The sequence below is a fragment of the Empidonax traillii genome, unplaced genomic scaffold (genome assembly GCF_003031625.1).
Source record: "Empidonax traillii isolate 1590-97213 ecotype Southwest subspecies unplaced genomic scaffold, ASM303162v1 scaffold134:size1062425, whole genome shotgun sequence".
NCBI lineage: Eukaryota > Metazoa > Chordata > Aves > Passeriformes > Tyrannidae > Empidonax > Empidonax traillii.
Window position 1 is genome coordinate 251,803 of NW_020955327.1, and position 23,885 is coordinate 275,687.

Below are 23,885 nucleotides of genomic sequence, written 5' to 3' on the forward strand. Positions count from 1 at the left end.
AGAAAGTTGGAATGCCTTCCTCGCCCTGCACTCATTTACAATTATTTCCATCTCTTTTTGTCTGGTTATTCAGAGCTGATTAGCTCCTACTGTTGTTTTGTTGTTTTTTGGGGGGGTAAATTTTTTTTTTTTAAATTGGCCTAAGGGTAGAGGAAATTACTGTGTAAACTTTCTGATTAATTAGTCTGATAATGATTCATAGGATGTCACAAATTTTATGTGTATAATATAATTAGGAACAGAGAAGAACTTTTTGCGAATGCTAAAATTCCAGTACCCTTCCTTTTCTCTCCCATCTATCTCCCCGTGTTCCAGAGATGCAATTGCAAAGGCAGTGCTGTTCCACATAATATATTCATTTCTCTTGGGCTCTAGTCTTGGCAAAGCTTTGCATTAGTGCTTTGACTGTAATTCAGTCAAAGTAATTCCTTAAATTCACTTGGTAACAAAGCAAGCAGTGACTCTATCCACCAATTCTTAACCTATAGTGAAATCCTTGCTTTAACACCCTGAGGTGGATAAAGATGGGGGGATATGCAGGCACTGCAGGTCTTGACAAAGAGCTGCTACCTGTCTTACAAACAACAGCAGATCTTGAAGGTAAGTTCATGTCCCTCACTGAAGTCCTGCCTGTCAGTATTAATACTGTGTCAGTCCTACTGAGGTTTTATTTTCCATTTTCACAGAGACTGTTACTGGGAGATTTTAAATCACAATTGACTGCATATGCAAGGATGTACTTGTGTCTGATATCCGTAGCAGTTTGGCCCATTTAATTGGAAAATGTTTGCAGAACAAGGAGGAAAACATCCTATTCTCTCTTTGGTGATAACTTTCTCTCTATTCACCAACACTGGGCTGTTAATGTATATAAGCTTCTGTGTCTAATACACATACCATTTCTTACCTCTCCTCCTTTCTCCTTTCCCCTGAGATAACATGCTGGGAGATTTATCCACATTACTGTGTAGCAGTTCCCATGCTATTTTCTGCTGACACACTTGTGCCTGCATGGCACAGATTGATGCCAACACCAGAGTGAACAGGTAGAAAAGGTAGACATTGTCAGTAGAGGTTTCTGGTTTCTTAAGAGTATCCTCTCACTAGAAATGAAGCAGTGAGTGACTTTCCCTGGTAGAGGGTGTGGCAAAGTCTAAGGAAGCTTCTGGCAGTGTAGAGTCATTGAAAATGATATTTGGTGCATCTCCTGGCTCTGCAAAGCCTGTGATGTTTGCATCTTCCCTGAGGTGTTTAACTCATGTTTCCTTTGTCCTTCTGTTGGGCAGTGTTGGACAGCCCTTCCAAGGGGCTTACTTGGAGATCAGCGAGAACCCCAAGTACAAAAAACTTAAAGATGCTGTGGATGAGAAGATCATTATTGCAGAAGTTGTGAATAAGATCAATAGAGCCAATGGGAAGGTAATAAAACAGAATTGCTTTATCCAGAAGGGTAGATAATTTTTGTTTTAAATACATTGAGAGGGAGACTTTATTTCTGTCATGTAATAGTTGAAGGATTTTTTTTTAAAATGCCTATTTTTAAGAGCAAGACTGGAAATGCTGGATTTCTGTAGATTGGTGATTTTAAACACTTGTTTTAAATTTGCATGAAGATTACTAAAATCTTGTTTAGGTTTGCAGTTTTCACTGATTTTTTTTTCAAACAAAAATGGTATATCTCATCAACTGACAACAGATTGTATTGTATATCAACTAAATGCAGTCTCTGTACCCAGCTAAGGTCTTCTTTTTGCCAATTGAAGTGAATAAACATTTAGAGAATATTATTCTTGTTCAAGTATTTAGAAAACCTTTCAAAGTCCACACTGTCACTCAAGCTACTGATTATCACATTTTTTATCTTTTAAAATTATGAGTGGCATACTCTGCTAGCTTTGCCTGTCTTCTGATTGAAATCAAGAGCTCTTTGGAATGAAGGGGCAAGTTTCTTGTATCATTTGAATAAAGTTATTAAATATGGTGGGTACTTTTTTATTCTGCCAACACAGAACTCATTTTACATTTAAATTATACTTATTAAAACAGGAAGTATTATTCTACTCTAGTAAATTTAATTGCTTTCACTGTATCTGTCTAAATATTAGAAGTAGTAGATCTCAACTTTTCAGATGTAGATGTCATTTATGCATTTGTAGGACTGAAATTAGGTTGCCTGTTGTTGATGCCAAGTTAATTTTCCGGTTTAGAAGAAACTAATTAAATGAAAACAGTATCTTTCCTATACTTGCATTGGCTACAGCTCTCAAGATTGTAAAAAAAAATATTAATGAGCTATGGTTCTATGTGCTTAAGAGAGCTACATCTTAATTATAATCCACATTTTATTATTTAAAATTTTACAAGAGAAAAAACTATATGTAGATTAAGTTCTCATCTCTCTTTCTTGCTATTTTCTGTGACAAATTTAAGAACACACACTTCATGCTTTAAAAATATTTGTCACTTGAAAATATGAATGCTTATCCTCTGAAAGAGTTATTCCAACAGATAAAGAGAGGAGAACAGAACACTGAAAATACCCGTGTGATTTGTGTTGTTTTGCATCATAGTTTTGGTGAATAATGGTCAATATTGAGGCTTAGTCCTGCATTAGCTGTCAATCACTGAAGAAGTGTGTTGTTTTTCCTGGAGACTGACAGAGCATGAGGAAATGAGGTTATCCTGATTTGCATAGTTTCAGAGTTTCACCTTCTGAGTTTTATAACTGTGAGCTAGTAATTAGAGGAACTGTTTATACCTAAGCATATGTGCCAAAATGAGCTAAGCTTCTCAATCTATAATTAGACACATAAATAAATATGACCTGATTTTAACTGATCTGCAGCTTTTACTGAACATCAAATGTTCATGTTTGCTAATGTGGGCCAAGCTTTTTAACTCTGTGAACTCCTTGGGGCCTTAGTAGGTGCTCAGTGAAGACTTTTCTCTTCGTGTAGATAACGATTTGCATTTTTGCATTTTCACAGGCTACATCCAGGATTTTCTTATTAACCAAAAATAACGTTCTTCTTGCGGATCAAAAAAATGGAACTATCAAGTCGGAGGTTCCACTGGGAGATGTTACCAAAGTGTCCATGAGCTCCCAAAATGATGGTTTCTTTGCAGTGCACCTCAAGGAGGTTGGTTACGACTTCGTAGCTCAATAATATGACCATTTTACATGCAGTGATATAAAACCTGTTTGTTAATTATCTTATAGCACTAAATCATAGTGGTTAGACTGTAGATTTATAAGTTTATTGAACTTTGTCATATCTGCAAAACCTTTGATTTAAAACTGCTCAGACCAAATAGGAACAGGTATTACATTGTCAACAGTTTTTTACTCATGAAAATCAGACTTCATATTTCACTGTGGCCTCTTCAGGATCAGAGTTTTCCATTTGTAATACGGTTCAGTTGCCTTGTAGCAGTGTTTTCCTTACGTATACTGGCAGAATATTTCTCCCTTCTTTATGGGATGCCAAGAAATCCACGTTAAGGCACAGTTAATTTGGTTATTTAGTTCTAAAGAGCTTAGTTCACTGCTGTATTTTCTTCACTGCGCTGTTAGCATTGCTCTGCTAAAGTCATTAAGTTGGCATTTATATTTTAGCTTAAATGGATTTGAAGACTCTTATATACAGTGTCTTCTCATACTCGCCGCCTTCATCCTCACACTGGCATTAGTGATTTGTTTCTATTTCGTTTCTGCAAATATTGGAAGCTTGCTGTGGTGTATCCAGGAGGTGGATATGGAAATGCTAGAGTTTTGTAGGACAAATGAAGGTGACCCTTTAGTGTCAGAAGGGATTTTTTTAACCTTTCTCAACTGGTTTGTAGAATTGCATTTTGATTCTATACACTGCACTGCATTCCCTATTTAACTCACAAGACGAAGATTGTTTGTTTCATTGAACTGGGAAGAGAAGACTCTTTGTAAAACCTCCTGCTTGGCTGGCATTTAGTCATATTCAAGGTTTTGGTAGTCCTAACTACTTTCCTTCCTGTTTCAGGGTTCAGAAGCAGCTAGTAAAGGAGATTTCCTGCTCAGCAGCGATCACCTTATTGAAATGGCCACTAAACTTTACCGCACTACTCTCAGCCAAACCAAACAGAAGCTCAACATTGAGATATCTGATGAGTATGTTTCTTGTTTGCTTAAAAGTGGATTTGCTTCAATGCAACATGCTAAGAAGTCAAGTGTCTAATGTTAGAATAACAAAACACTGTTGTGTAGCTAATAATTTATTTCTCTTGACAGAACACTTGTAAAGAAGGATCAAATTTTCAATGTGCACTCGTTTCTAGTATTCATTTTCTCCCTTATTTCCTTGAAAGTCATTAGAGAAAATGTGCTTTCTTGAAGTTTCAAATAGGGCTGTGAAACAAATGCTGCTGTAGAAATAATTAAGAGATACTACATTTGAGAGAACTGTTTTGTGTGAGTGAAAAGTCCACAAATTCCTATGAGATAATTATGGATTAGAGTGGACACTAGATGCCAAGTTCTACTGAAAACAATCAAAACAGAATGCAAAGCTCCTCCCCAACTCAATGATGGTGCTAGTAATAGAGGTTTTTAAAGCTCAGCCTTCTCTTTTTTGAAGGTGAAAAGCATATTCTTAAAATTCCTGCTGATGGTGTTTGAACCACCTATTGTTTGGGGCTTTCTGGTTGCTAAAAAACTTTCTTTGATAAAAAAGTTTGCACCTCAAATTAGTATTTCTTTCTGCTTGGTACAGTTTCATATTTTTTCCTTAAGTAAGGACTGCATTTGTGGTGTTTATAGCCATGGAATAAAAATGTTTGTGTGTGTGTGTGAACTCCTAAAGCTTGCTGAGTAAGAGTCCCTCACTTAGTCCACTATTGTCATGCACTCCATTTGTTCTGTGAAAGGGCCCCTCTTTTCAGTAGTGTTGATTTGGTGGGTTTATTCATTTTGAATACAGAAGAAAATTTGGAACCCTTTAACAATAGTGAAGTAAAAATTCCTGTAGGCAAAAACTGAACCTTTTATCTGGCTGCACCGCACTGTGTGTGTATTCTAGAGTCATGGTAGTGAGTACAGTTGGTATCTATTCAGATTTAAGGATTTATTTAAAGGCTAATTTTGCTCTTTCCTTGAAAATAACATCTGCCATTTTCCTTTGTTCTTTGTTGCCAGATGTCATTTAATTTGCTCAAGGGTGTGTGTGTTTTTAGTCTCTGAAAGAGTGTGGCTATCCCCAGTAAGTTTCTAGTTTAACCACGGCTACAAAGGAACTAAACTACTAAAACAAAGTTTAAGCATGCATTACACTAGTCTGGACTGCCTGCCTGCCTGCCTGCCTTAGGTCTGGAAAACAGCCTGCTTCCTGGGAGTCTTGCTTTTTGGGATGTGTTTTTGTTCCTTGTCTTGCAGATTAAAAACATTCAAGTGCATATTGCTTGTATCGAGTATATCCAGACTAAATAATTTTAAGCTGTTTGATGGTGAAGCAGAACTCTCTTTCTCTGTGCAAGAGAACATTTAGATACAAGCACAGCTAGAGATTGAGAAGAAAATGGGAACAGCGGGTCTAGGGAAACGCAGCGTTGGGGATGCGATGCCGGCTGCGAGGCCTGCTTATGTTTTCCGGATGCCTGCATGGCTGGGAGCGCTGAGCAAGTCCTGAGTGTCTGGACTTGTGCAGCAGGAAAGCGGGACCGAGGGGCAGCTCAGCACAGCAGAGGCCACTTCCTCCCCTGAGCTCTGCCGTCAGCTTGATTTGTGGTTTCCGGCTGCAGAGCAAATTCTTTGAAGTTTTTGGCCTCTGCTGGAGGACTTTTTAAGGATGCTAAAAGGGAAAAATCGGCTGCATTTACAAAGGACTTTTTAGGTCAGCGATCACTGCATGTGAGCCAAAAGGCAGCACTGCCCTGTTCGTTGCTTTTAATCTCTCTACCCAGATCAGTGAGAGGTTTGAGGCTCCACAGAAGCCTGTTGGGGCTGTGTTTTTTTTCAAAGCCATTCTCCACATTCAGTGAAATTTCCCTTCCAGTAAAAAGTGAGGAGTCAAATCCAGATTAATTTACCCTGAATTGCAGAAAATGTCTAAATTTGGAAGTTGCTGGGAAGGAAGTGAATTCTCCCAGTTGGCGAGCAGTGGGGCTATAAAGGCTAACTAAGGATTGGACATATGAGAGCTGCTAAAATACCAGATGTACTAAATTAAGCATAAACCAGAAGAATAGCGCTCCTGATGTTCCTATAGAAGTATTTAGCTTCCTTCCATGGAAACAGAGAAGTTCCTTTGGCCGACAGTGAAGCAGTTGGAAATAGTCATTGCTGCATTTCTGGTATATTAGAAATTCTGTTTTAAACTACTTTTTTTTTTTTTTCTAAAGGAATAGCAAACTAACTGTTGTAAAAAGTCCACAGTTATAAGCAAAAGGCAATAATTATTAGATACTACCTGAAGGAGATTCAAACTGTAACCTATGTCTTTTTTTTTTTTTTTTTAATTCCCCAACTCTTTATTATTAATACAGAGCTAAAAATTACATCCTTTGGAGTGATGCTTGGAACCAAAGGGAAGAGGCCTCTGCTTTTCATGTGTGGTTTTTTTTTTTCCCCACCTTTAACTAAACTTTGTATTATTCTCTCTCCCAGGTTTCTGGTCCAGTTCAAACAAGACAAAGTGTGTGTGAAGTTCATACAAGGCAGCCAGAAAAACGGCAACATCCCAACTTGCAAGCGAAAAAACAATCGGCTTCTCGAAGTGGCTGTCCCTTAACTGCAGCTGGTGACTCTCCTTTCATGGACTTGTTTCTTTGTAATAGTGCAATTTTAGTTGTTTGGTTTTGCTATTTTCATCCCTTTCTGGAGCTGTTGATGGCTAATAGCTTTAGAAACCCTTGGCAAAACATTTGATCAGTTGACTTTTTCAATCTTCTTGTCCATGTTTTAACCCTCTAAACGCAGATTTTTTATCCGGTGAGGCGTTTTTACCAGCTGGCACATACCTGTCACACACGAATCATTCTCTTCGTTTAGCGGTCATATTTTAGTGCAGCATATCATAAACCCACATATTAATGGTGAATTACTCGTACTCCTTAGTCTAGAGATCCGCTTAACAGGAACACGGAACATGATGCTTGATGGCCACCGGTGCCCAGTGTCTTTTTATACTGACCTGTTCAGGGGTTCTGACAGGCTCCTCACTTCCCACTGCTCTGGAAACCGGCAGATCAGAGGCTGATGCGACGACTCCTGTAGTTCACACTAGGACCTATGTAACTCAACCTTTTCGTCAGTACAGCACAGAAACATCTAATTCTGCAAAACAGAAGGAATATGTGATTATACAAACAGCTATATGCGTAATTTTGTAGTAAAAAAAAAAATTGCAGAAATTTTGAAACAGCGTTTTTAATTAGGCCAGATGTTTATAACGATTTTACGAAGTAGAAATCAGCAAAATTTAAGCAGCGCTTTTTTTTTTTTTTCTTCATGAAAGCTATACAGTTCAAGGCATATTTTCTGTTCTGCTTTTTTTCTTTTAAATTATCAGTTAAGATTAGAGCCTGAAAGATGCAATAGTATTCGTAACACAAGTAAATGCTAGTTATTTAAACAGTTAGTTATCAATTGAAAGGTTTGAGCCTTTCTTTTAAATATTGGCATGTACAATGTGCAATAAAGCATACGTGACATTTTGTGAAAATTATTTATAATACACTTTTGTGTGGAAGAGAGAGGATTGGTGCAGACTGCATAGACAATGTAGGGGTTAAAATAGATCTGTGTTGTTAATTTGCAGTTTTTAGAGTGTACACTACAGTTGTCAATTTGGGAAGAATACTTTAAAAAAATCCTTAATTTGAGGGTCTGTATATAAATAGGTATTATGGTAATAAAACAGTTCTAATTCTGTGCTGTTTGGTACTCCTGTGTTATAACCATATTTTTGTACTCCAGACTATTTTATATAACTCGTGTGCCTGATGTAAATGCGTGCACAGAAAATACAATCAAGAGCCGCATTATCAACCTTCAGTGTAACTGATTGCACTTAATCTTTTATAAGCCAGAAGCATTAGTTGAAATCCTTAAGAGGAGAGATGCTTTTCTAGATAGAAGTAACTACTCAAGTGAAGGGTTTGTTGGATGTGACTGTTTGATTTGTTGATGCAAGGACAGTGGAGGAAGCACGTTGTATTTTTGCAGTCTGATATAGGACAGGTTAAGACCCTGGCTATCTGATGTGCAGTGCTGGAAGTCCAAGCATAAATAAAAGAAAGATGAAGAAAAGTTCATAGTCTCATTACTCTCCTGGTGGTGAAGTGATGCAGTGCTCACGGCCGTGAAGGCTCCTCTGGGTAGTTCAATGTTATCATTTGTTCTCTGCATTAAAACATCATTTATTGCAATAGATGTTCGAGTGCTAATGGTCAGCAGTCTGAAAAATACAGCTGGTTTGGGTAATACCACATTCTGCTTGGGATTAAACAGTTTTGCTATGATTTGGATACAAAACAATTGTTTTAACTGGTTGCTTTAATGTTGCTATTAAAAGTACAAGCATGTGACCTTGAAAGGTGGGAGTAAATCAAAAGCTGTATTTCCCAAACTCCATGAAAAAGTTGCGTCTTCCTTATAATTGTAGTTTGAACTCTTCTTCTAATAACTGAGTCAGGTTAATAGTTGAACAAAATTTAAATAATTTTACATGTTTTGTAATTATAGATGCTTACGAAGGAAGTTTTAGAATCGATTTGTAATGCAAAATTGATACTTGAAAGGAACTATTCCATTGCCTTAAGAAGACAGCACATAGTAATGCGGCATTTAAAACTCCTAAATCCTGTATTAGAATTTCTGCTTGGGAAAGATTGGAGGGTTTGTAAAACTGTTCACTGCCTTGAAAACTTTACAGTAAGAACCACAAGGAGCAAATTTTGAAAATTAATACAAAAGTAAGGAAAAAGAACATTTGAAATCTGATGTAATCCTTTAGTTGTTTGCAGGTAGGAAATGGGAGAGTTTAGGTTAAGAACATCTGGATAATTGGCCCATGAAATTAGGGTATTACAGCATAGTGTTAGGATATTTGACCCATCCCAGCCAGACCCAGTACACATGCCTTCTATTTTTTTGATCTTTGCAGCAAGTCATAATAGCCATAATAGCCATAGCTGCAAAAGACTGGAACAAGGACAGATTCCTCACTTTGGTTTCTTTTGTTTCCTTTCTTTTTTTTTGGACCTCTACAGTTTTTACCTTGCATATTACCTGGTACTTTGTGACAATTGCCTTTTGACTCTTAATATTTCTCAATGTACAGAGCAAGTTTTGCTGAACATGAATTATTAGATAGCTAGGAGAGCTGTAGTATCTTGATGTTTAGATTTAAGTATCTGGGATGTCAAAAATAAAAATGCAAGGTCACCTAGCTTTTTTTTCCTTTCTTTTCCTCTATTCTCTTTTATAAGTGTCTATCCAATGGAATTGTAAAGAGAAGGCTATTCCTCCTATGGTGCTAACCTTTACTTTTGCATCCTTTTACTTTGTAAATGCTAATCTTTCATCCCAAAGCTGGGCAAGGATCATTAAAAAAAATGAGATTTGTTGCATGATGCTTTCTAGAATCAAATAAAAATCTGTTCCTAGATCTGTGCTTTCTCTACATCTGTATCTTTCTTACTGCAAAAAGAGCAGGTGATTGGGTTTTAGGTTAAATATACACAACAATGGTGTGTGACTTTGAGAAGAAATTTTTATTTTATTTGTGATTCCTTAAGAGGCAGTACGTCATCCTCAGTGATCCACAGTAACCTCTTTCAGTCCAGTTCTTTGGTGTAAGTCCTTCCTTGACATAGTTTTCACTGAAAATTCTTCATACTCAACTTTTCTAACATTAGGCTTTGACCTGATTCCCTAGGAACAGTATTATAGCCTGTTAAATCTGATTTTTAAAAATGGCTTTGTGCCACAAACCTATAATATTCCACGTTTTGTTTTGTGATCTGTTTCTCTCCTTTTATCCTTAACAATTCTATCCTGATTTATGTATGTTTTTGTTCATCATACAAATTAAGGAAGAAAGAAACTAAAATGTAAAGTCAGAAAAGCATCTTCAGGTTTTTTTCAGGTTTGCTTTCTTTGCCAAAATGAGAGCCTTTTTCTCTACAGTTCTACAGGGGAAAAAAAAAATTGAAGGCTTAGTTCAAAATTTTTATATGAAATGAGAAAAGTTTCCCCACTCTGCATAAATTTCAGTGTTAATTCTGAAGCTTTTAGATCCTTAATCTTGAAGGACAACAAATTTTCCATATTCTGTAGGAAATGGTCATGGTTATTTTTGAAAAACTGCACTGTAGTGGGGTGGTGATGGGCAGGAGGGAGATGCACATGTCTATGCTGCTTTGGACACTAGAACTTCCCAACAAACACATGTTTCAAAGACAGAACTGGAAAGGACTATGGGGATGCTGCCAACTTATAACAATACACTGTGTGATTTGAAGGAATCTCTAGCACGACTAACAAGTGTGTTCTGATTCTCCTCCTATCTGTCTTCCATCCTTACTGTAATATTTTGTACCTTACACAGACGTATGACTGTGAGTAGGAGGCACAATTGTTTACCAGTGTTTGCAAAACCCCCTCAAAGTGATCAAAATTCTCTGGATACTTTTAATCAGGTGGTTTAAACTAATTGCTAATGTCGCTGTCCCACGGCTTTGCAGTTTAAATGTAACTAAAGGTTGTTGGCACGTAGCACAACCCTGCAGCCATTCCAGGACAGTGGTTGCTAATTTGCACCTCAGACCTGCCTGTCTGCAGCTGTGTGATGTGTTCAGGAGTTCCAGGAGACTTAATTGGGGCAGAGAGAACTCTGTTCACGTGTCAGTCCCAGTTACGCTGAGACTTTCTATGACTCACTGGAGTGTTTCCTCCTGGAGATGACGGTAAAGGGAGGCTCAGCGCATGGAAAAAAATATCATTGCTTCTCCTGAAACATGGTAGGTCCAAGTGGTTGCTGCTTGAAATGCAGACTGTACAGACACTGCAAGGAACTGCCACGTTCTGCCTTGCAGGATAACTCCGCCCAGGGTGCTCACTCAGCAGCACTGGATCTCTCTCGCTCCTTCCACACTTTTGAGTGGAATATGGAAAGGTTGGAAGATTGTGGTGAATTTGCAGCTACTGTTAGTAATTGCTGTGGAAATCTGTATTTGCATAGGTTGTGGTGGATTTGCATTGGGCGGTCTCTAAAAATTAGCTGGAATGCAAAGAGGGGGAGTGCTCCTAGGAATTTGTTGCTTTTAAGGAAACACATCACTATTTTCTGTCTGGCAGTGTTTGTCTACAGTGAACCAGTGCTATTTAAAGAATTGGGATTCTGATATCAACCTAATCTCTTTATCAGCTAGAGCCAGTTCTGCTCCTGTTCCCTTCCACACACATAGATGACTTGGGTATTCAGGCTTTAACTCAAAATGGGAGTTAGGACAGTTCGAGGCCATTGCAGTTAACTTTGATTATAAGCAATTGATGACACTGAGTCCTAAAAATGTTAAGAAACAGATTGCCTCTCTCCTTTATCCTAAACCTTTAAGGCATTGGCACCTGATAGTGAACTGACTCAGAAAAATTTTGAAGTACAAAGCACAAAAGGTTTTTTACGTGAATGAAAACCTGAAGAATCTGAATCTCTTAATAATTCAACTGATTTCCAAGGCTGCATCCTGCACTTAGCAGTAAGGATCCAAGGTAAGGATCTCTTTGCTATGTAACATTCTACTGTTTATGGTCTCCAATTATTAAAAACCCCATAAAAACATTCTTCTAGCTAGGAATCTTCTTCCCTGAAAATATGGCAAAGTGCTGGGGATCTGCAAGGAGTCCTTCTGTAGGAACCTTTGCACAGACCCTGGGACTTTACTGCCCACTTTCACCTTCACCTGCTGAAACATCAAATGCCTTTAGATTGTCCTGTAAATGTGGGAGATGGTGGTTTTTGCCACAATGATGTGGCAATGTCCCCTCTCGACTTTACAAATCCTTTCCCTACCAGTATCTTGATACCGGGTGGTCTTAGAGATGCCGTGTGACGTTTCCCACTCTGGCTCACATCACGTTCTGATTTCCTTCTGGCTCCATTCCCTCCTGCCTCGGATGTTCCCTGCAGTGATAAAGGGAGGTGTTATGTCTCCAGGGTGCAGCAACAATGTATTCTTTTAGGCTATTTCCTTGCATTATCTACCACTGCATCTTGGCACGTTGGTTTCAGCTGAACATACAGGAAATGTTTTATTTCCCCTCTAACCAAGAGCTGTTTTTAATGAGAGATGCTTTGTTCCGTTTCGAGTTAACTTGCAAGCTCTGTGGCAGTGTTTCCCAAAACTGTGACAAAAAGCAAACCTGAAGCCTGAAATATGAAAAGCTGCTGTTGCTATGTGCTCTGTCTCTTCCTGCCAGGAGAGAGATCTGCTCAAAGTGATGTTGTGATGAAGCCTCTGCTGGCTTGGTTCACTGCATGAGGCCTTCAAGGTTGCTGTGCTTCTTTCAGCCTAAAAAAAATGAATCCATCAGAATATGAAGCAGATAGTTTCAAACTGTGATGCCAGAAAGAAGGAACTCATTTTTAACTAATGAAAAGGAGCATTAAAGAGCTGTGTATCCTTTTGCTTGCCCGTGTGCTGCTATAGCTATGGAAAGGGACCCCGGTGTAAGTTAACCGTGAAGACTCACATTGGAGGTGTTCAAAGTTATGGTGATCGAGTTCACCATAAGCTATTGATAATTATTAAAAATTAAGGGTTGTGACTGAGCTTGCAGTGGAAGATCCCAAATGTTGATTTCACCCCAAACTTTTTAATATGATGGGGCGATTGTGGCCGTGTGATGGGAGGTTCCTGAGTTTTCATGAACTCCTCTAGGGATGATGTGTTTTTGTTTTTAATCAGCTATTTCTGATAGAGGAAAAAGGCTTTTGTTTTAAACAAACAGCAAAGCTCTTGCAATATAAGTGTAGGATTGTTTTCAGCTCACAGTCAGCCCTTTACTGGCACAGAGATTGTTCTCCCTAGCCCTTTATTTGAACACTGTTTAGAAAATGTTGCTGTGTTGATATGACTTGCTGTCCTGCACGTGCTTGGCTCCTGGGATGTGAGATTTGATCTTACCTGGGTGGTTTTCTTCCTTCTGTTCAGGTAGAACTAGGACTTCTCACGGTGAAACAAACAAAATTACAAGACAGCAAACTGGAAAAGGAACCGGAACTGTAAACCAAGTCCGTGCTTTAGGTTTCAGTCCCACAGAATCACAGAACAGTTTGAGTTGGAAGGGACCATTAGAGATCTGTATTTCAACCCCACCTTCAATGAACAGGGATATCTTCAACTACATCAGGTTGCTCAGAGCCCCACCCAGTCTGACCGTCTTCGGGCTTTTCTGTACAAAGGGGGTGAGAAAACCCTTTCCAAAGAGAGGAGAGCATCTCCTCCAGCTGCTGGACCCTGGGATATCACAGGTGGGGGCTACATCCTGCCAGGGTGGAGCAAAACCTGTTGTAGATGTGATCTGGTTTTGGTTACTGTGCTAATCCTGATCTGTGGTGTTATTTAGAGACTCCCCTTGGTGTGTCTTCCTCCTCACACTTGGTTTGGCACTGCCCTTCTCTTGCATTGCACACAGCTGTGCCCTACGGCTCCCTTTTCCCCTCCCTGCCCATCTCTGCTAGGTCTCAATCATTGCAGGGTCTTTTCTAGATGGGATGTAAGAAGGGGCAGGGGAAATTCTCTCTGAAAGAAGAGCAAATCCAAAGCAGGGTATGGTAAGAGGCATCTGGAAAAGGCACGTGAGCTGCCAAGCATCAGAAGCTTGTCAGTGACTGCTGAAGAGCAGCCACCAGCTGCTGGATGTGATTCCTCAGTATCTAATGGATCTTTCTGTCTTGTTCCTTGAAGATTGGTGTGGACTTGGCTCTTTTGGAAACCTTAGTTCAGGTGGAGTATTTTTGTTCTTCTTTTTTTTGGATTGTTGCACTTGCAATATGACATAAAGGTTGCTGTGACTTTAAGGATGCCCCTTTTTTTCTCCTGGATAAAAAAAAGTAATTTTACACATTTTGTTTCATTTAGAATGAACTGGCTACTAATGAGGTTGAAAACTGTTCTCAGTATTGAAAAAAAAAAAAAAGAAACAAAATGGATCCTAGCAACTAGAAATGAGACCTGTATTTATAGCTATTTCTTTCCTTAAAATGGCCGGAAAAGTAAAACTGAGGCTGTGGTTTCCAATTTCAGCATGAGCTGAAGAGGCACATTCCGTGCCACTGCAGCAGCGTGGTCTGGTCCTTCCTGCCCGCGGCTCCAGCCGTGCCACCCGGACCCTGCGGTGAGCTGGGACCAGGAGCTGGAAGGGCAGAGAAGTCACCCTGCGACAGGAGCTCCCTGGGGGCACTCAGGTTCCTGTGCAGCCCCGTGGGGTGGGACAGGGCAGGGAGAGAAGGACATGTGGATCTGTGACTCCAGCTCAGGGGTGATGCCCAGCCATGTGCTGGCGTAGCGGTTGTGCTTTTCTGCGGCCATAGCAGGTTCCAGGGACTTCATAAGCTCTCTTAAAAGATGTGGTGTGTCAAACCCCCAGATTTTCCAACTTAAAATAGACAAATGTCCCTGGATTTTTCCAGCTGTTCTTTGAAGGCATATAAATGAGAACAAGCAGTAGATACAGATCCTGCTGCAACGTCACCGTCTTTTCTCAAAGTGTGGTTCAAAGCCTCTCCCTGCCCTGGTGCTGACTTTGTTGTTAGAAACCAGACCAGGGTTTGTACAGGCCTGGGCTGGGAAGCACTGGGAGCACCACAGCACATGTGCTAATGAGCCCAGCTCTTGGCAGCCACGGGGGGAAGCCAGACGTGCAAGGCAGCAGGCGGTGTGAATGCAGCCTACTGTGTCATTGCACCACATCCGTGTGGGTCACTCAGAGAAATTAAAGATGAACACAGAATTAATGACTGTATGAAACCTTCCCCCTCCCAGATGATGATAAAATTCTCATCGGCTCTGCAGGGGCCAAAACCTCTCCCCATTCTCATGCAGGTTTCTGTGCAGACACCAAGCAGTTCATTAGAGAGCTTCCAGCTGGGATCATAATGTCATTTCCTTTGCTATTTGACTGGATTCCCTTTTCATATGTTCCTATTCCGTCCTCAGGCTTGCTGGAGAACTGCTTTGTGAATTTACCATTTACCTGCCAGATAGCTCTGGTGTAAAGGTTTGTGGGTTGCTGAAGAAATAATTGCACTAATCAGAGAGCTAGTGCATACAACTGGCACGGAGCAAAGCACGCGCCTCCTTTTGGGGTCTGCAGATGCAATATCCAGTGTGCAAGCTTTGGCACGAGTCCTCAGGCTGGCCCTCCTCCAGGCCAAGGATCACATCTTCTATCCTTAGGGAACGTGAGGTTTAAATCACTGCAGCTCGGCAATGCGGGGAATGTGCCACCAGCGATCCTTGACCCTGCTCTTCTTCAAAGCAGGCAGTGCCCGCTCTCCCCACGTGCTTACAGCAAAGGCAGAATGACGATGCACTGTCAGGGCCTCTGAACTTGGCTTCTCGAGCCCCCTTTCTGTGCACAGTCTGACAATGGGCGTGGAAATGGAAGGAAGAAGAAATGTGGGGAGGCAGCGCAGCGCTGGCACGCTTTGAAAGCTGACTCCTTCTCTCCAGATGTTCTAAATCACATGTGGAGAAGTGTTTGTGGTCAGATGCTGCTTGAAACTGATTGTTGATAGTCTCCTGAGACAGCCCGTGACAAATTGAATAATAAAAATGCTGAAAATAGCATAGTTATTCCCTGGAAAAGCAAAGTTCCCACAATCCAATGAGCTGGGAAAGTTGTTGAACTTTCTTTGGACACAACGTGCTCTTTTTTTGTGTGTGTGTTCTCCAAACTTCCATGGGTCTCTGGGCTTTTTTCTTATGACCCTTCCTCCTCCTACCAGCTCCAAGCAGCCACGCACACTTCCAGCCTCCCCAGCCCCAGCTGAACTGCTCACCAGCCTCCAACATGAAAAACAATCTCCAGCACTCCATGAACCTCGTAGTTTGCTCCCTGGTGTCGCTGGTTGTTGCAAGTTTGTTTTTACAGAACATTTTTCCTGAACTGGGGGGAAAGCTAGCTCACAAGACACTGAACACAGATCATCACTACAACAGGCCATCCTGACCAGCAGCAGTCTTCTCCTGACCGTGCCTAGCCTATGCCACCATTGATTCCTTTCCCCTGTTGTCCACTTGCAGCACCTCAGTGCACAACCCTGAGCTTCCTTCCTCGGTGCTTGGGCAACCAGGGGGCAGCCACTGTGCCAGTGCTCTCTGTGTTGTCCCTGAAGCAGAAGGCTCGAGGCCAGCGAGTGTCCCAGGAGTGCTCGGTGAGGTCAGGCCCCTCTTGTGAACTTCAGAGTTTAATGAGTGGAAGTGCATTTTTTGGTGGTGAGGAGAGAAGGTTTCATCCAGGCTGCTTATGCTGCAGTAATGAATTGCAAATCTGGTGGCAGAGATGATAAAAGCCAATGGTAATGACAAGCTGTGGAAATGTTTAGCGTGCCCATAAGTGAGACTGTGTGTGCTTTGCTAGTTGGCAAACCAGCTATGTATTGGTTTTTGTATTTCTCTGATACTGGAATGAGCTATAGATCCTGTCCTGTTCTAGCATAAACTGCAGATCTGCAGGGATGTATAGTTACTTAACATTTTCTTGCCAATAGATTTAGGGGAAGATCTTGCAAACATGGGCTCAGCTTAAGAGAGATGCATTGTGGCGATCTTTTTGTGGGTGATGATTTCAACCACAGCTCAATATAGTGATTTGTTTTATCTGACCACTCATTCTGGAGACCAGCAATACTTGGACTTCCAGCAGAGTTCATAACTGAGGTAGTCAGCATTTTAATGTGTGGATTTGGTTCAAGTCCTGATCCTATGTGCCAAAGTCTCTTCTGATTCTTTTTGCTCAACATGGAATTCCACATACCCAGCAACCTGCTTACCCAAACCTCTGCTGCTCCCCTGCTGTCAGGAAGGTCATCAGCTGATGCCCTCTCTGGCTGCTGTGGGGCTGTGGAGTTTTGCTGGTGAAGCATCTGGGGTGCAGCTATTCCTTCCCCATGGAAAAATCTGAGGCTTGCAGCAAATTTAGGGGTAGAGTAAAACCAAAGAAATGGAGAAGGGTGCAATGAAAAACACAAAAGTTTTAGGAGTGTTATAGCCAAAACATGAAAGGCTCCAGTTTCCTAATGAAATTAAGTTTGTGCTGAGCTGTTGGTCTGAAGTTCAGATGCTGCATGATGTGTTGAGAATAGCATTTGCAATAGATTTAATCTGCTGACAGACTGGTGCTCTGTCCCAAAACCACCAGCACAGTTCTCTCCATGAATGTCTCCCACCAGGCAGTGCCTGAAATAGTCTAACAAAAGACAAAAAAATGGTGTTGCTTTTTCTGCCATGAAGATGAAATGGAATAGATGGTGGCTGTGGGAAAGGCTACAGTCACCACTGTGAATTTTCTCCAGGGACTGTCCTAGATAGTTGCCTGCCCTGAGTGATGCATTTCACTCACATCTTTATAGTTAGCCATGCTGCCGAGTCAGAAACTATTGCATGATCAGCTCAACATGCACCTAAATGACTGTCCTGCTTACCCGGGCTGGCTGAGCTCTGCCACCCCCTGTACCACCATTGCTGTCCTGCCAGCTGCCACATCATTCCCCATCCTTCCCTGAGCCTGAGAGGCTCAGGAGGTCTGTCTTGGCTGGGCCATTCCTCTGCATGATGGTGCTCCGTTTACCACTAGTAGTTTCCTTCCACTCTGACACAGTGGTTTGTAGATCTGTGGTTTATGGGGACTCATTTTTGACATTTCTCCCCCTATTTGTAAGATTATGTTTATTTGAAGGCTGGTGTGTTTTATGGGAGGGTTGCTAGTAGGTCCAATCCTCCCCATGGGTCCTTCCTCCAACAATTCCCTGTCGCCATCATTGGTAAATAAATAGAGCTCTCACTATTGAAAAAGATAATTGGCTGTGTAATGCACAGAAGGCAAAATTGCTTTCCTCAAGATTTATTCATCAATTACAGCTTGCCCTGGATGGCGCAGTTTGAACCATTTTCTGGACGGGGAGAAATATGTCAAATAGAGAGGAAGCTGTTGCTATAATGAATGCCTGGGTGCATATGTGCATGACTGTGTGTTTTAGGTCTTCCATTATAGGTATCCTATTAACATGCTAATGAACATGCAAACAAGGAGCCAAGGATTATCATTATTTTTGAGACAATAATGTGTATTTTGGGATTTTTTTGCTTGTAATTAATGAGAGCGCTGTCTGGTCTGTTGGTGTCTTCTGGGCTGGTTGTTGCTGTGCCTGGAGGAGGTAGCAGCCCATGTGCTGGGCAGATCCTGCCTCTCCTCTTTCCAAACTCCCTTTTGCCTCCACCCACTAGGTCCTGTGCTGGTGGCAGAACTCCAACATCTTACCAGCCTTTGGGCAGGGGATGCTGATGTCTGAGTTAACGCTATAGCCAAGTCAGCTGCAGTAAATGCTCCAGATGTATTTTGGTTTTTAACAGATGTATTTTGTTAATGTTTTCATGGAAATGGTGCATTTCTCTGAAGAACATAATGGCATGACAGTGCTGTGCAGAGTATTATGAAGAAATGATGCTGCCATGTACACTTCCAGTGGGTCAGTGCAGTACATGGAGAATAACCAAAGTGACCATATAGAGGAGGAACGGTCAGGGATCTTAAGGGCTTGGGGGATGCTCAGGTCCCTCAGCTACTATTTAATTTAGAACAGCTTAGTATGATTGGAGAGCTGTCAGCATCCGGTGAGATCCAACCCCTCTGTAAAATACACCCTTTGAGGGTGCAAGGTGTCTCTCATTTATGAAGTGAGACCTTCTGAGGCACCTGTACACAGGGCCTGTCTCAATAGGGCTCCTGTGCCAGCTGAATATAATGAACATCTATCAACTGAGAGGCAAAAATAACACCATGAATGTCTTTCAAGGAATCTGGTGGTTGCTGCTGTGCCTGATAATAATGTGAGAAGGAATCAAGGAGCACAGACACCCCACCCATCCCTGTGTAGCTTTTTAACTTCAAAGAGAAACAGCTAACAACCATGTTCACTCCTGTGCTCTGTCTTTTTAGGTCCTTATGTCATGTTACCTCATACAAGAGCAGCCAGTAATAATCAAAACATAATTGACAGATGCGGGCATTGCTTGCTGTCCCACATTTTCATGGGTCTAGAAAATACAGTTATTTATCACCCTTGCTGTCAGAACTGTGAATTCCGTGTATCTGAGAGGGAAAGAACAGTTGTCACCTTGTAGCACAACAAATCGTGTGTTTGTAGGATCACAGGACAATTTGGGGAGGGGTGGGGTGTCGAAGATCTCCAGCCCAACACCCTGCTCTGGGCAGGGTGAGCTCTCAGATCAGACCAGGCTGCCTGGGACTTTGCCCCGTTGGAAGCCAAGGATGGAGATGCCACAGCTTCTCTGGGCAACCTAGGTTTGTTTGCCTTACAATCCTGCAGTGTTGAAATCCTTGACTGTTGAAAAGGGCTGTTAAATGCAGTTAAGAAATTTGGATCCCATATTCAAAGCATGGAAAAGAAGCTCCAGCCATCTGTGTTTGTAGTCTATTTCCTTTCATTCATTTATGAGATAAAATGAAATTGATTTGGAAGCAGTTTTGGGAGAGGGAATTCACATGTCTTTCCAGGCTATCAAATATTGTTGAATTTATTATCGCTTCAAGACAGTCATGATCTGCCCAGAACATGAGGTGCCAAGGAAGTTTTGAACTGTAACGTAAAATAAAAGCCCCCTGGGGTGAGGTAAGCCCCTTACCCTGCTCACTGCAACATGGGGAGAATAATATTTACCCCTTGTTGTGAGTGGGAGGATTTATGTTTGCTAGGTGCTGTGAAAATGAAAATATTCACAGAAAGCTTCTTGTCTGTAGGGAGAATCATGTGCCCAAAGAGCCTCTGGATCCTGTCCTTTGGTGAGAACCTCTTGTTAGCTTTTTTTAAATTACTCTCAATATAATCAGAAGGCTCGAGGTAGGAAAATGTTTGCCCCCATTCTTCTCTCCATATCTCTTCCAGCAGACAAGTAGGTGTGGAGACGTGGAGAGTGAGGGACAATGAAAAGAGAAGATGAGGAGGTCTCAGACTGAGGAAGGGTTGAGATGCACACAAAATCATGGAGACCCATAACTCGGTGCAGCGTGGTCTGGAAAGAGAGAGGAGGAGTCCAGGTCACTGGGTAAGAGGCTGCTCGCACCGAAGGCTGCAATTACCAAAAGGGTAATGTATTCAAGCCGGGCGAGGTGTATTTATGTGCTGAATTGCCTGTTGAAAGCTTTGCCTCCCCAGCGGGGCAGGGTCACTCAGGTACGTCTCTCGCCCAACCTGCCGGTGCTGGCTGGGCCGAGGGTAATTGAAGCAGGTCGTTAGCAGCCTGGCTTGGCTGGAGGCACAGAGGGAGAGCCCTGGGAGGGCCAGCCCCAGAGCTAGTGCAGGGATACGTGAGGTGTTTGATTACCCAGCAGTGTTTTCCCACAATTCATGAATATACTTATCTCCGGAGTTTTGTAACGTGTAGACTTTTAAGTAGCTGAGTCCTAAAAGCTTATCAGACGCATCAGCCATGACCTAAAATCTTGAAAGCAAATTTTGCTTAGCTGAAAAGGGAGCTTTAATGTCAGCGTGCAGTGAATTAACTCCCTTCCCTTCATTTTGCCTAAAATAAGGTTATATTCCAGGGAAAGTGATGCAGAATTTGGACCATTGGAGCAGTGGGAGGAAAGCTATACTAAAGGTCTGGAAGACGTCTTTGAATTTATTAACGCTCTTCTGAAATTAAACGGGGTAAAATTGCTTCAAGATGCTCTGTTCTGCTGAAAGTCCTTTTGAGAGTCCCTCTAATTGATTTCAAGACACACATCTAAAAATCTGGAGGGTTTTCCAGTGAGCCTGTTGGTGACATAGGGCACAATGACAGTCAACAAGAGGGCTGTGGGTGGGGTATTGTTCACACCCTGTGGTGAGCAGACAAGAGCTAAGGTGGTAGCACACCACACAGCTGCCTCATACAGACCCTGAACAACTATCTTCTTATCCTTGGAGAAGGATTAAATAAAATATGTGTCTTGCACATATTTTATTATATCAGGTCCCCCACTGAAAGTTATTTATTCAGGACTGGTATCAGACAGGACCCTTCATTTCCAGATCATACTGAACCCATAAGTTCTAAACAGCCTGGGGAGGACAGAGCCCCACTGCAGAATGAATCTGGTGGGACTGATCGGGATATTGATAACCCAGTGTGGCTGTTTATGCCTCTGACACATTCTTATTCAAAATTTAAGGGCTCTCCTGTAAATGCAGAGCACTGTGCTTCATGGATGGGATAATGGGGCTCATATGCCAGGAGTCGGGGAAGGGGCACTTCTGTCGACTGTGCACCTCCCAGGAAGGTTAAAAAGCATTTCTACTCTCCTGAGGAGGAAATAAAGCTGGGAGAGCAGCAGGCTTAGCACATGCAGAGCCCTGGGGAATCCCTCGGGTGCAGAGAGAGGAGGGGAGGGGAAATATGCTGGCAGAGCACACCCCCAAGCCCCACTGCCTGCGGCACAGCCTCTGCCTCATCCTGCTCAACACCTCTGGTCCTGCCCTCCTCCAAAACTGATACGCCACTGGTGCAAATTAGATAAGAATTGGTTCAGAGTCTTTAATCGTGATTTTTATTTTTGATTTGCATAATTAGACATGTAATGGGCTATTTTCACACCCTCGGGGACTGCTCTGAGGTCGTTAGTGCTGGCCCTGTGAGATTACCATCTGCCTGGAGAGGGCAAGGGCCGCGGGGCAGCCTGATGAGCCCCCCGTGGTTCCTTCAAACCACTCACCGCTTGAACGCCAGCTGCTTTCCCAAGCACTCAAGGTGGGGACATCCTTGCAAAACATTAGTCATCTGTCCCAGCCTGTGTCCTCAGCAGATGCAATCGTTTAGGGGAGTGCGGGTGCTGGGGGAAGATTAATAGGGTTTGGGTTTTAGAATGGCTCTTATTGTATTAGCTTTGTCTTTAATGATAGAAAATTAAAAGAAAGGAAAGGAGAGGCAATACAGTAGCACCAAGTTTGTGCTTTCCAGGTTGTAAGGAGGTACTTGGAGGCAAGCAAGGGCTGGAGTGAGGCAGTAGAGGGAGATGGACAGGTACTTGGATGTCCTAGGGCGTGGACTGGGAGCTCTCCCAGAGGAAGCTGGTGGCTTTGGAGAGGGGTGAGACTGACAGAGTGGCTGGAAGGCAAGTAGAAAAAGCAGAGTTGAGCCTTGCTGAAAATTTTACTACCCTGAAATCCACCTCCTTGCTCCCCACATCCTTATGACTTCTCCCCTTCTTTTCCAACCCCAGCATCTTCCTGATCCTTCCCAAGCCTGTTTCCCCAGCCATGTATGGCCCCAAAACACCCTTCATATCCTATTACTCTGTCTACTTTGGACTTTGCTGCTGCTATGAAGTTTTATTTTGCAGCTGCAAGGAGAAGTACAAAATAATCTTCATTTTGAACATTCCCTGTAGCCTGTGTGCTGAAAAGCCTCGGGCTGGCTCTGCTGCCACATCTTGTCCTGCTTAAACTGCTGCTTTGGATAGACCCAAGATGTTTGCTTTGCAAAAGGTGTTTCCATCTCTTCCAGCAGAACCACGTGCACATGTTCCTTTCAGACATGGCCTTGCCACAGACCCTGCTGCCAGGGCTGTGCCGTGTCAGCTCGCGAGGCACCAGCAACATGAACACCATCAAACCACCCAACTGGACGTTTCCTGTTTTGACTTCAGTGGAAGCTGGACTGAAGATTGTTTAAAAGGAGGTTTGAAGTGTCTCATGAAAGCGCATTTCAGATGCCACCCCCTACCTGTAACTAACCCTTTGAAAATGGGACTTGCCCATAGTAGAGTTAGGGAGTTGCATTAAGAGTAATTGGTAAATTTTAACGTTGAAGCTGGACAGCAGGTGTTAGCAAAGTGGTTCTCCTTTACATCTTTATCCCTTCCCCATTTCAGGTTCTCCATGGCCAGTGGCATTTCTCATCAAATATCTTTTGGCAGACACTTCAAAAGCTGGTAAGAATCAACATCTAAATGATGTTCAGTGTAAGCTGCAGATCTTCAAACTCACACCAAAACTTTTGTCTGGATAATGCTGTCCAGTTGCCTGCAAAGATCGTGTGAATCTGGGCTGTGAATGTCACTGTGAGGTTGGAACAGTAGCGTGCAAAAAATGTGACGTTTCTTCTGCAGTAGTGATTTGCAGGACCACTACTTCTCCCCTCCTGCTTGCTCAGATCCAGTTTGGTGGGGAACAAGGCTGAGGACAGGCCAAGACCCCTGTGAGAGCAGCTCTCCTCCCTGTGAGCATGGCAGCAGTGGGTGGAAAGCAGCAGAGAGGGGTGGCTCTGCCAGTCTTGGTATTAATTACATGCATTAGGGGCCAGTCACCATAATGGGCTGCACTGCTGCACCTTGTCACCTGCTCTGGCAACGCTGGTCTGTGGAGAGTCCCAACCTGCCAGACAGGGGGTGCAGGCCCCTGCTGTGGTCAGGCAGCCACTGCTAGTGTCAGCACCCCACGGTTTGCTCTGACCACCAGCTCAGCATGGCTGTTCTGTCTTGAAACCCAGCCTGCATCAGGCTCACACACCTGTTTTGGGAAGGGATCTGACCACCTGCTTAGAGCACGTGGCCTTGCTGGTGCTTGAAGTTCAATCAGCTCCACGTACAGCAGCTCCTCTGCCTCAAAATAATCAATAGACCCCAGAAA

General features: G+C 42.4%; 1 protein-coding gene across 3 annotated transcripts in view; it reads left to right on the forward strand.

The window, feature by feature from the left end:
• Positions 1–9,641, forward strand: part of MYO1B (myosin IB) — a 113,747-nt gene extending 104,106 nt beyond the window's left edge. For all 3 annotated transcript variants that reach the window (XM_027883759.1, XM_027883760.1, XM_027883761.1), the window contains 4 exons: positions 1,287–1,419; positions 2,988–3,140; positions 4,017–4,144; positions 6,635–9,641. In XM_027883759.1, the coding sequence (XP_027739560.1) occupies positions 1,287–1,419; positions 2,988–3,140; positions 4,017–4,144; positions 6,635–6,758 (538 nt within the window). In that variant the 3' untranslated portion in view covers positions 6,759–9,641. The remainder of the gene's footprint in view (positions 1–1,286; positions 1,420–2,987; positions 3,141–4,016; positions 4,145–6,634) is intronic.
• The last annotated feature ends 14,244 nt before the right edge of the window (positions 9,642–23,885 follow it).